This window comes from Pseudorca crassidens, chromosome 4 (assembly GCF_039906515.1).
Source record: "Pseudorca crassidens isolate mPseCra1 chromosome 4, mPseCra1.hap1, whole genome shotgun sequence".
NCBI classification, from domain to species: domain Eukaryota; kingdom Metazoa; phylum Chordata; class Mammalia; order Artiodactyla; family Delphinidae; genus Pseudorca; species Pseudorca crassidens.
This window is the reverse complement of record NC_090299.1, coordinates 44711842-44723999: the sequence shown is the minus strand read 5'-3', so window position 1 is coordinate 44723999 and position 12158 is coordinate 44711842. Positions and strand designations below refer to the sequence as shown.

Sequence of the window (12158 nt, the reverse complement as noted above, 5' to 3'; positions counted from 1 at the left end):
TGGACTTTCTCATGTATTTCTAATTTATGTTTTCTTTTTTTTTTTTTTTTTTTTGCGGTACGCGGGCCTCTCACTGTTGTGGCCTCTCCCGTTGTGGAGCACAGGCTCTGGACACGCAGGCTCAGCAGCCATGGCTCACGGGCCCAGCCGCTCCGCGGCATGTGGGATCTTCCCGGACTGGGGCATGAACCCATGTCCCCTGCATCAGCAGGCGGACTCTCAACCACTGCGCCACCAGGGAAGCCCTAATTTATGTTTTCTTATAGTAGTTTATGACTCTTGTGAGTTTCTTTGAACCCCTTTGGGAATAAGGCAGGGTGTGTCCTGTCCATGTTTTCGTGGCTTGTGTGGTTAACTCTTCCATTCATCATTTAGGAAGTAGAAGCACAGTTGGAGGAAGTGAAGAAGAAATCAGAAAATGAAATAAAGCATCTGCAAGAAGAGAAAGAGGCCCTAAGTGTGAAGCTCCAGAATTCACTGCTTGAGGTAAGTCCCGAATAAAAGCTGTTCTTGGAATGATAGTTCTGGGCTCCAGGAATTTTTGATGAACTGAGATGCTAGGAATCTTGGGAAGCTTCCCTGACCTCCTTACATTTAGCATCCTTGGAAGGAAGAACAAGACTTCATCCTGACAGGAAGGCTGTCTCAGGGGCATGAATTCAGCTGCAGATAACAGAGAGCCTGATTTATAGAGGCTTAACAAAGAGGCACTTAATGTCACACATAAAAGAGGGAGGCAGGAGGCTGCTGGTGTTGATTCTGTGGCTAAATGATATCAGGCCTGGAAAATCTGCAAACATCTTGGTCCTGCCCTCTCCCCACCCCCGGCTGTGTTATCAGTGTCCTGGGCATTAGATACTTCTGCCTTCCTGGGCTCTTTTCTTTATCAAAAAGAATTTAAAATTATAATTTGTAACTGCACTGTCATAAAGGTGAATATGGCCAGGCTGCAGTTTTTTCTTCTGATTCTGAAAGAAATGAAAATATGTTCATGGCCCCTAAATGCATCATAGGTTCCTAGCACTGCACGTAGGAGAAGTTGGCTCAGATTCCCCTTGGCTGTGAGAACGACTGTCACTGTACCAGTTGTCATGCCCCAAGTTAAAGCAGGAAAGAAGGAGGGGCAGGGATGACCAGGCCTGCACACTTCATCAGGAAAACAAAAGCATACGCAGAAACCCCCAGCTGACTCCTACTCCCATTGGTAATATCTGTGCCACGTGGCCAGCCTGGGAAAGCAAGGATTTAGCCGTCAGGCCTCCCTGGTGGAGGCAGGCAAGGAGAGCAGGGTAAGGAATGGATGTAAACCAGCTGAACAGTGGAGTTTTCTTCTTGGGCCCACTCGTCCAAACCACCCAGGGACCAAGTTCAAAGTTTAAAGGCGCTGTGGACAGTGTTACTATGGAGAAGAACTTGCCGCTGACGGACTCCTATTCATCCTTCAGTGCCCTTAACACTGTGCTGGAATTCCCTGGGCAGAGTTTATTGCTGTAAGTTCTCTGCGGTAGTACCTACCTCATACTAATTGTTAGGAGAATTAAAAGAGTTAATACTGTAAAATGCTTAGGTCTGTGCCTGGCACAGAGCAAACACACCATTAATGATGCTCTTATATATTGTACATGTGTCTACTGAATGTTGTTGTGATTGTAAACATGCATCTGTCTGCTCCATAAGGTGACAGCTCCTTGAAGGCAGGGACGATATTTTATGATCTTACCATCTTGCTCTCAGTCTGTCCCATCTCCCCACTTTACACCTGAGGAGCTGCCTGAGGAGCATTAGTTTTAGCCACATCTGAGGTTCCTTTATGGTTATTGACCTTGTTCTTCTCAAAGTCTAGAGCAGGGAAACCAGACCGTTTAATCGACACTCTACAATTAGTTGGTTAATAATAATCATAATTAAGGCTTTATAATTTAATAGCAGCTTTTAGCCACTCTTCTCTCATATTATCTGTATAATTCTTAAATATTGTTCCTTTTCTTTACCAACTAACTTTGTAAAAACGAAATAGGGTGGCCTTCCAGGAATGGTATGAAAACTAATGGAAACCATGCTACAGCCCTGGTATAGTTATGTGGATGTGAATAATTTAAAGAGAAGTGTGGAATATTGTAAACCTGCCAGGCTCATCTTCTTCTGGAGAGACGAAGCAACTAGCTAATTAGAAATGGCCTCTCTAGAAGCGTGTCTGGGATTTGTCTAGTGGGGCACAGTCCCCAGAACTGATTGACCCAAGGGAATGGGTCCCAGATTAATGACCACAGCCGGGTGATAGGACTTTGTTTCATTGCTGAATGTGTCTATTCTTCTGTTTTAGGTTTTAAGGCTGGAAGAATTTATCCAGCAGAATAATGTACGTCCCCCGAGAGGCAATGAACGGCCCCAAGAATTGGACTGCCAGCAAGGCAACATTTTAGAGACCCAGGTAACCTCTAGCTTTTTCTGCTTTAATTAAGGATATTTTTCTTCTTCTTTTCAGCACTTTGGTGTCCCCAGTGACACATGCTGGCATTAATGGGCTCTTTTATTTCCCCCCTTAGAGCTGCCAAAATGCCTGAAATAAAAAATCATTATAAAATCAATTTGCAAAAACCACGACGAAAATAGAGTTCTGAGTAATTATCCACATGGTTTGAAAAAGAACAGGGCTTGTCAGATGACTCTTCTCTCCCTCTCTGGTTGCAGCCTGGCTGGCAGATCAAGGGGCACTGGACTAGAGTGGGGTCTTTGGTTCTGCCCAGCAAGAAGCATAACAGTAATCATAACTCCTCCTCGAGTGCATGTTGAGAAGCTTGGGTTGTTTCACCATGAAACTCGGCTCTCATCCGACCCTCCTGGGTCTAGACCGTGATCCCTCCATGAGCTTAGTTCTAGAGAGAAGTACAGACCCCTCCTACATAGAGTTGCAGGAGGAACCTTGATGAGTATCAATTTCACTTGATTCAACTCAACATGCACGTTATTCTTTCATTCTGCAGTCATCTGTGAAATACATAACAAGTGCCAGCCTCTGAGCTACATGCTACACGGGAGAAAAATATATAAACAAATAGCTTTAACGCAATGTGGACATTTAGTAATAGAATTAAACATCTGGTGCTGTGTTTTCTATTAGGCAACTGTTATGTACTTTACAGGTATAGTTTAAGTTAATTTATTTATTTATTTTATACAGCAGGTTCTTATTAGTTTTTTATTTTATACATATTGGTGTATATATGTTGTCAATCCCAATCTCCTGATTCATCCTACCACCATCACCCCCGCCCCACCGCTTTCCCTCATTGGTGTCCATACATTTGTTCTCTACATCTGTGTCTCTATTTCTGCCCTGCAAACCAGTTCACCTATACCATTTTTCTAGGTTCCACATATATGCGTTAATATACAATATTTGTTTTTCTCCTTCTGACTTACTTCACTCTGTATGACAGTCTCTAGGTCCATCCACGTCTCTACAAATGACCCAGTTTTGTTCCTTTTTATGGCTAATGTTTCCACTGTATATATGTACTAACAACTTCTTTATCCATTCCTCTGTTGATGGGCATTTAGGTTGCTTCCATGACCTGGCTATCATAAATAGAGCTGCAATGAACATTGGGGTGCATGTGTCTTTTTGAATTACGGTTTTCTCTGGGTATATGCCCAGTAGTGGGATTGCTGTGTCATATGGTAATTCTATTTTTAGTTTTTTAAGGAACCTCCATACTGTTCTCCATAGTGTATCAATTTACATTCCCACCAACAGTGCAAGAGGGTTCCCTTTTCTCCACACCCTCTCCAGCATCTGTTGTTTGCAGATTTTCTGATGATGCCCATTCTAACTGGTGTGAGGTGATACCTCATGGTAGTTTTGATTTACATTTCTCTAATAATTAGTGATGATGAGCAGCTTTTCATGTGCCTCTTGGCCATCTGTATGTCTTCTTTGGAGAAATGTCTATTTAGGTCTTCTGCCCATTTTTGGATTGGGTTGTTTGTTTTTTTAATATTGAGCTGCATGAGCTGTTTATATATTTTGGAGATTAATCCTTTGTCCATTGATTTGTTTGCAAATATTTTCTCCCATTCTGAGGGTTATCTTTTCGTCTTGTTTATAATTTCCTTTGCTGTGCAAAAGCTTTGAAGTTTCATTAGGTCCCATTTGTTTATTTTTGTTTTTATTTCCATTACTGTGGGAGGTGGGTCAAAAAAGATCTTGCTGTGATTTATGTCACAGAGTGTTCTTCCTATGTTTTTCTGTAAGCGTTTTATAGTGTCTGGTCTTACATTTAGGTCTTTGATCTATTTTGAGTTTATTTTTGTGTATGGTGTTAGGGAGTGTTCTAATTTCATTCTTCTACATGTAGCTGTCCAGTTTTCCCAGCACCATTTATTGAAGAGACTTTCTTTTCTCCATTGAATATCCTTGCTTCCTTTGTCATAGATTAGTTGACCATAGGTGCGTGGGTTTATCTCTGGGCTTTCTATCTTGTTTCATTGATCTATATTTCTGTTTTCATGCCAGTACCATATTGTCTGGTTTACTGTAGCTTTGTAGTATACTCTGAAGTCAGGGAGTCTGATTCCTCCAGCTCCGTTTTTTTCCCCTCAAGATTGCATTGGCTATTCAGGGTCTTTTGTGTCTCCATACAAATTTTAAGATTTTTTGTTCTGCTTCTGTAAAAACTGCCATTGGTAATTTGATAGTGATTGCATTGAATCTTTAGATTGCTTTGGGTAGTATAGTCATTTTCACAATATTGATTCTTCCAGTCCAAGAACATGGTATATCTCTCCATCTGTTTGTGTCATCTTTGGTTTCTTTCATCAGTGTCTTATACTTTTCTGAGTACAGGTTTTTTACCTCCTTAGGTAGGTTTATTCCTAAGTATTTTATTCTTTTTATTGCAGTGGTGAATGGGATTGTTTCCTTAATTTCTCTTTCTGATCTTTCATTGTTAGTGTATAGGAATGCAAGAGATTTCTGTACATTAATTTTGTATCCTGAAACTTTACCAAATTCATTGATAAGCTCTCGTAGTTTTCTGGTGGCATCTTTAGGATTATCTTTATATAATATCATGTCATCTGCAAACAGTGACAGTTTTACTTCTTCTTTTCCAATTTGGATTCCTTTTATTTCTTTTTCTTCTGTGATTGCTGTGGCTAGGACTTCCAAAACTATGTTGAATAATAGTGGCGAGAGTGGACATCCTTGTTTTGTTCCTGATCTTAGAGGAAATGCTTTCAGTTTTTCACCATTGAGAATGATGTTTGCTATGGGTTTGCTGTATATGGCCTTTATTATGTTGAGGTAGGTTCCCTCTGTGTCCACTTTCTGGAGAGTTTTTATGATAAATGGGTGTTGAATTTAGTCAAAGGCTTTTTCTGCAGCTATTGAGATGATCATATGGTTTTTATTCCTCTATTTGTTAATATGGTGTATCACATTGATTGATTTGCGTATACTGAAGAATCCTTGCATCCCTGGGATAAATCGCACTTGATCATGGTGTATGATCCTTTTAATGTGTTGTTGGATTCTGTGTGCTAGTATTTTCTTGAGGATTTTTGCATCTATATTAATCAGTAATATTGGTCTGTAATTTTCTTTTTTTGTAGTATCTTTTTCTGGTTTTGGTATCAGGGTGATGGTGGCCTCATAGAATGAGTTTGGAAGTGTTCCTTCCTTTGCAGTTTTTTGGAAGAGTTTGAGAAGGATGGCTGTTAGCTCTTCTCTAAATGTCTGAGAGAATTCACCTGTGAAGCCATCTGGTCCTGGACTTTTGTTTGTTGGAAGATTTTTAATCACAGTTTCAATTTCATTACTTGTAATTGGTCTGTTCATATTTTCTGTTTCTTCCTGGTTCAATCTTGGAAGGTTATACCTTTCCAAGAATTTGTCTATTTCTTCCAGGTTGTCCATTTTATTGGCATAGAGTTGCTTGTAGTAGTCTCTTATGATGCTTTGTATTTCTGTGCTGTCCATTGTAACTTCTCCTTTTTCATTTCTAATTTTATTGATTTGAGTCCTCTCCCTCTTTTTCTTGATGAGTCTGGCTAAAGGTTTATCAATTTTATCTTCTCAAAGAACCAGCTTTTAGTTTTATTGATCTTTGCTATTATTTTCTTTGTTTCTATTTCATTTATTTTTGCTCTGATCTTTATGATTTCTTTCCTTCTGCTAACTTTGGGTTTTGTTTTTTCTTCTTTCTCTAGTTCCTTTAGGTGTAAGTTTAGATTGTTTATTTGAGATTTTTCTTGTTTCTTGAGGTAGGATTGTATTGCTATAAATTTCCCTCTTAAACTGCTTTTGCTGCATCCCATAGGTTTTGGATCGTCGTGTTTTTGTTGTCATTTGTCTCTAGGTATTTTCTGATTTCCTCTTTGATTTCTTTGGTGATCTCTTGGTTATTTAGTAATGTATTGTTTAGCCTCTGTGTGTGTGTGTTTTTTTTATGTTTTTTTCCCCCTGTAATTGATTTCTAATCTCATAGCATTGTGCTCGGAAAAGATGCTTGATATGATTTCAGTTTTCTTAAATTTACCAAGGCTTGATTTGTTGACCCAAGATGTGATCTATCGTGGAGAATGTTCTGTGTGCACTTGAGAAGAAAGTGTAATCTGCTGGTTTTGGATGGAATGTCCCATATATATCAGTTAAATATATCTGGTCTATTGTGTCATTTAAAGTTTGTGTTTTCTTATTAATTTTCTGTCTGGATGATCTGTCCATTGGTGTAAGTGAGGTGTTAAAGTCCCCCACTATTATTGTGTTACTGTCTATTTCCTCTTTTATAGCTGTTGGCATTTGCCTTATGTATTGAGATGCTCCTATGTTGGGTGTATATATATTTAGAATTGTTACATCTTCTTCTTGGATTGATCCCTTGGTCATTATGTGGTGTCCTTGCTTGTCTCTTGTAACATTCTTTATTTTAAAGTCATTTTATCTGATATGAGTATTGCTACTCCAGCTTTCTTTAGAGTTCCATTTGCATGGAATATCTTTTTCCATCCCCTCACTTTCAGTCTGTATGTGTCCCTAGGTCTGAAGTGGGTCTCTTGTAGATAGCATATATTTGGGTCTTGTTTTTATATCCATTCAGCAAGCCTGTGTCTTTTGGTTGGAGCATTTAATCCATTCACATTTAAGGTAATTATCGATATGTATGTTCCTATTACCATTCTTAATTGTTTTCAGTTTGTTTTTGTAGGTCCTTTGCTTCTCTTGTGTTTCCCGCCTAGAGAAGGTCCTTTAGCATTTGTTGTAGAGCTGGTTTGGTGGTGCTGAATTCTCTTAGCTTTTGCTTGTCTCTAAAGCTTTTGATTTCTCCATCAAATCTGAATGAGATCCTTGCCAGGTAGAGTAATCTTGGTTGTAGTTTCTTCCCTTTCATCACTTTAAATATATTGTGCCACTCCCTTCTGGCTTGTAGAGTTTTTGCTAAGAAATCAGCTGTTAACCTTATGGGAGTTCCCTTGTATGTTATTTGTCATCTTTCCATTGTTGCTTTTAATAATTTTTCTTTGTCTTTAATTCTTGTCAGTTAGATTACTATGTGTCTCTCCTTGGGTTTATCCTGCCTGGGACTCTCTGTGCTTCCTGGACTTAGGTGGCTATTTCCTTTCCCATGTTAGGGAAGTTTTTGACTATAATCTCTTCAAATATTTTGTCAGCTCCCTTCTCTCTCTCTTCTCCTTCTGGGATCCCTATAATGTGAATGTTGGTGCGTTTAATGTTCTCCCAGAGGTCTCTTAGGCTGTCTTCATTTCTTTTCATCCTTTTTTCTTTATTCTGTTCTGTGGCAGTGAATTCCACCATTCTGTCTTCCAGATCACCTATCCGTTCTTCTGCCTCAGTTATTCTGCTATTGATTCCTTCTAGTGTATTTTTCATTGCATTTATTGTATTGTTCATCTCTGTTTATTTAATTCTTCTAGGTGTTTGTTCTTTAATTCTTCTAGGTCTTTGTTAAACATTTCTTGTATCTTCTCGATCTTTGCCTCCATTCTTTTTCCAAGGTCCTGGACCATCTTCACTATCATTATTCTGAATTCTTTTTCTGGAAGGTTGCCTATCTCCACTTCATTTAATTGTTTTTCTGGGGTTTTATCTTGTTCCTTCATCTGGTACATAGTCCTCTGCCTTTTCATTTTATCTATCTTTCTGTGAACATGGTTTTCGTTCCACAGGCTGCTGGATTGTAGTTCTTCTTGCTTCTGCTGTCTGCCCTCTGGTGGATGAGGTTATCTAAGAGGCTTGTGCAAGTTTCCTGCTGGGAGGGACTGGTGGTGGGTAGAACTGGGTGTTGCTCTGGTGGGTAGAGCTCAGTAAAACTTTAATCCGCTTGTCTGTTGACAAGTGGAGCTGAGTTCCCTCCCTGTTGGTTGTTTGGCCTGAGGGGACCCAGCACTGGAGCCTACCCGGGCTCTTTGGTGGGGCCAATGGTGGACTCTGGGAGGGCTCATGCCAATCAGTACTTCCCAGAACTTCTGCTGCCAGTGTCCTTGTCCCTGCGGTGAGCCACAGCCACCTCCCGCCTCTGCAGGAGACTCTCCAACACTAGCAGGTAGGTTTGGTTCAGTCTCCTATGGGGTCACTGCTCCTTCCCCCTGGGTCCTGATGCACACACTACTTTGTGTGTACCCTCCAAGAGTTGAGTCTCTCTTTCCCCCAGTCCTGTCCAAGTCCTGAAATCAAATCCTATTAGCCTTCAAAGTCTGATTCTCGGGGAATTCCTCCTCCCATTGCCAGACCCCCAGGTTGGGGAGCCTGACGTGGGGCTCAGAACCTTCACTCCAGTGGGCGGACTTCTGTGGTATAATTGTTCTCCAGTTTGTGAGTCACCCACCCAGCGGTTATGGGATTTGATTTTATTGTGATGGCGCCCTTCCTACTGTCTCATTGCAGCTTCTCCTTTGTCTTTGGATGTGGAGTATCTTTTTTGGTGAGTTCCAGTATCTTACTGTTGATTGTTCAGCAGTTAGTTGTGATTCCGGTGCTCTTGCAAGAGGGAGAGAGCACACGTCCTTCTGCTCCGCCATCTTGAACCAATCTCCTAGTCTGTTCTTTTAAACTGAGTTTTCTTTTCAAAAAGATAACCTACCTACAAAGCACAGAATTCATAAGGTGCATAAAGGTATACAGTGAAAAGCGTGCCCCCTCCCCCAGTTCCCTGTCTTATCTTGTTTTACCCCTTCTTGTATCTCCTTTCATATGGTGCATATGCAGGCATCATTATGAATATATTATTTTCTTCTGAAAATGTTAGAATTCTCTCCTTCACTCTGCTTTTTTCTAAACTTAAATTTTTATAGCTTGCTGATTGTAACACAGCAGTACACTTCCATATCAACTTCATTTTTTTTTTAAAAAGAGCAACTGTCTAGTGTTCCCTTGAACAGAAAAACTGTAATACATGTACCTTTTCCCTTATGATGAATTTTTTGGTTTGTTTCTAATTTTTCACTATAGATAATACTTAAATGGATAACACTGTAGAGGGATACAGTGTAGCATAGTGGTTAAGCGAGCTGTCCCCTGAACCTGACGCCTGGTTTCTTACTGGCTAAAGAATCTTGGACAATTGATTTAAAGTCTCTTTGCTTGAGCTTCTTCGCCTGTAAAATGGGTCTGATGATAGCACCTACCTCCCAGGGTTTTTGTGAGGACTAAAGGAATTAATATATAAGCAGTGATGAAAACAGCACCCAGCACGTGTAAATGCTCAGTAGGTGCTAACTCTTACCATCGTAGCATTTGCTGGGTCCAGCGGTATGAGTGGCTTTAACTTTGATAGATTTGCTGCATTGCCTTCCATCAAGGTTGTCAGTGTACCCCCACGGCAGCACGTGCAAGTGCCTGTTTCCCCACAACCTTGCCAACACAGCAGGTTACACAACTTTCTGAACTTGATCAATCAGAGAACATTTGTAATTTAATTCAGATATTTTTGGCAAGCCAACTCTATATCAGCCAAGCGAGTCAAACCTTTGCTGAGGCCCTGGAGGTGCAAAGTCCAGGCTCATGCAGAAGGTGTGTGAGCAGCACACTGCAGTGTGGTGAACCCTGTACCCACGTGGGACGCGACAAAGGTTGTTCTTTGCTGTTTTGCCAAAGCATTTCAGTGAGCCAAGAGAGATATAAATAATAAGGCCAACTGAGGGCAGACTTTTCACTCCACCCACACGATATGAAGAGGGAGGGTTGCCAACCCTGGGTATGGCTCTGTCCCCATCATAGACAGCTGAGACTCCACTGAGCCGTTTGTCCTGGTCTCTGATGTCTAGTCTCCTTGATTCTCTTAGGTTCACAATGTTCTTCATTGGTTTTCAGAAAGCCATGTCAGTCTTGGTAATTCTAAAGGAAACTTTTTTTCTGGAAGTTTCTGATGCCTGGGTCACAGTGAACCGGGGGCAGAGAAGGGGCAAAGTTTTCATAGATCCCTGCCTGCACCGTCTCCAGAAGAAAAAGGAGAGTCATTTGTGGTCATTATCAGTCAAGTCATTTCGCCTCAACAAGTATTTATGAGTGCTATCACTGTGCAAGGCACAGGGCTGGATGCCGGGGTGAGTGAGGCCCAGTCCTGGTCCTTGGAGAGCTCCATTTCAAATGCAGGAAGTAAATATTATGTAATTATCTCTCTGAGATCAGTTTCCTCACTACTCCTAGTGGCAAACATAGATCAAGTACCAATAATGTAGTGCAGTACACAGTCCCACAACAACCCTATGAGGCAAGTGTTATTTATTTATTTATTTTTTAATTTGGCCCGTGCCGGGTCTTAGTTGTGGCACGTGGGATCTTTGCATGCGGGATCTTCGTTGCGGCATGCGAACTCTTAGTTGCGGCATGTGGGATCTAGTTCCCTGATCAGGGATCAAACCCGGGCCCCCTGCACTGGGAGTGCAGAGTCTTAGCCACTGGTCCACCAGGGAAGTCCCAAGGCAAGTGTTATTATTATCCTTGCTTTACAGATAGGGAGACTGAGGCCCAAAGAGCAGCACCAGGGCCCAAACCACGATTCCATACCGCTTCTCATTAGTAACGTGGCAGTGATAGTCCCTGCCCTCCACCCCTCCAGAGACTTGTAATGAACAGAAGCAAGCACATGAAGGCACTTTTCAAAACTGTTATAGAGTCTATAAATGTAAGGTGACTTTGTAGTATCTATTACAGTCCCCTGTAATCATTTCAGCAAAACCCCATTGCATTAGGTGTTCTATTTTAAGATGTACGTAATGCTACCTTTGAAAGATTGTCAAATGAACTTGAGAATGACTTTCAATATTTCCTTCCAGGAGATTTCCTGGGCATGGGTATTCCTTTAAAATAGAAACAATCTAGGTGAGGTTCATTGCCTAGAAGATGAAAGATGAAGACCTAATGTGAACGTGGGTTTAAAATAACCAGCCATTTGCTTGGGGGGAGTTGGGAGGAGGCTTTTGCCGTGGATGGTTGGAGGAGAAGCAGAGTTATTTATTTTTCTGTGCACACTTTAACAATGGAGAGAGCCCTGGGCAGAACCTGAGAAATGCCTGATGGGGAACCCAAGAGTGTGAATTAGGGGCAATTAACTCAGGATACACCGAGAGTGGCTCAGGGTTGGTCCTGGGAGGAACTCACTGGGACCGCAAGCAGACAAACAGAAAAGGGAGGTTGGAGAGTCCGCTCCATTTGGAATTCAGAGAAATGAGTATTGGCGGGCTTGAAAGTGCTCTTTCAGCCAACTGTTCATTTCCATGGTCAAGTCCGTTTGATGAATATTCAGATGGCATCCCAGCTCCTTTTGAATGATGCACTTTGACCCAAGACACCAAGTACAGAAGGAGGGTGGGTGAAGGAAGGGGATGTTTTTGCCATTTATATGGTCTGTTGGTCCCCTCTGCTGAACCATTAGTTTGTTGAAATCAAGAACTGTATCTCATTAATCTTTATCCTTCCAGCACTTAACATACCTGAATGAGGCAGCTGTTTACACTTCCTTGTACATTAACTGATCCATGACATGACAACTGAATGAATGGGACTGAGGGTGCCATTCTGAGTTAGATTAGGAACACCTTCAAAAATTAACCTTGGCCAGAGGATGATTTAGAAGAACACTGGGGTCCTTCAGTTACTTGCGGGGAGGGGGAGGATTCATCTCCCTTTTGGGAGGAAG

At 41.3% G+C, this 12158-nt stretch overlaps 1 protein-coding gene across 1 annotated transcript in view; it reads left to right on the top strand.

Moving 5' to 3' along the window:
- Positions 1 to 12158, top strand: part of FAM184B (family with sequence similarity 184 member B) — a 115424-nt gene that overhangs the window by 60223 nt on the left and 43043 nt on the right. The window contains exons 6-7 of the mRNA XM_067735596.1: positions 376 to 486; positions 2324 to 2431. Of these exons, the coding sequence (XP_067591697.1) occupies positions 376 to 486; positions 2324 to 2431 (219 nt within the window). The remainder of the gene's footprint in view (positions 1 to 375; positions 487 to 2323; positions 2432 to 12158) is intronic.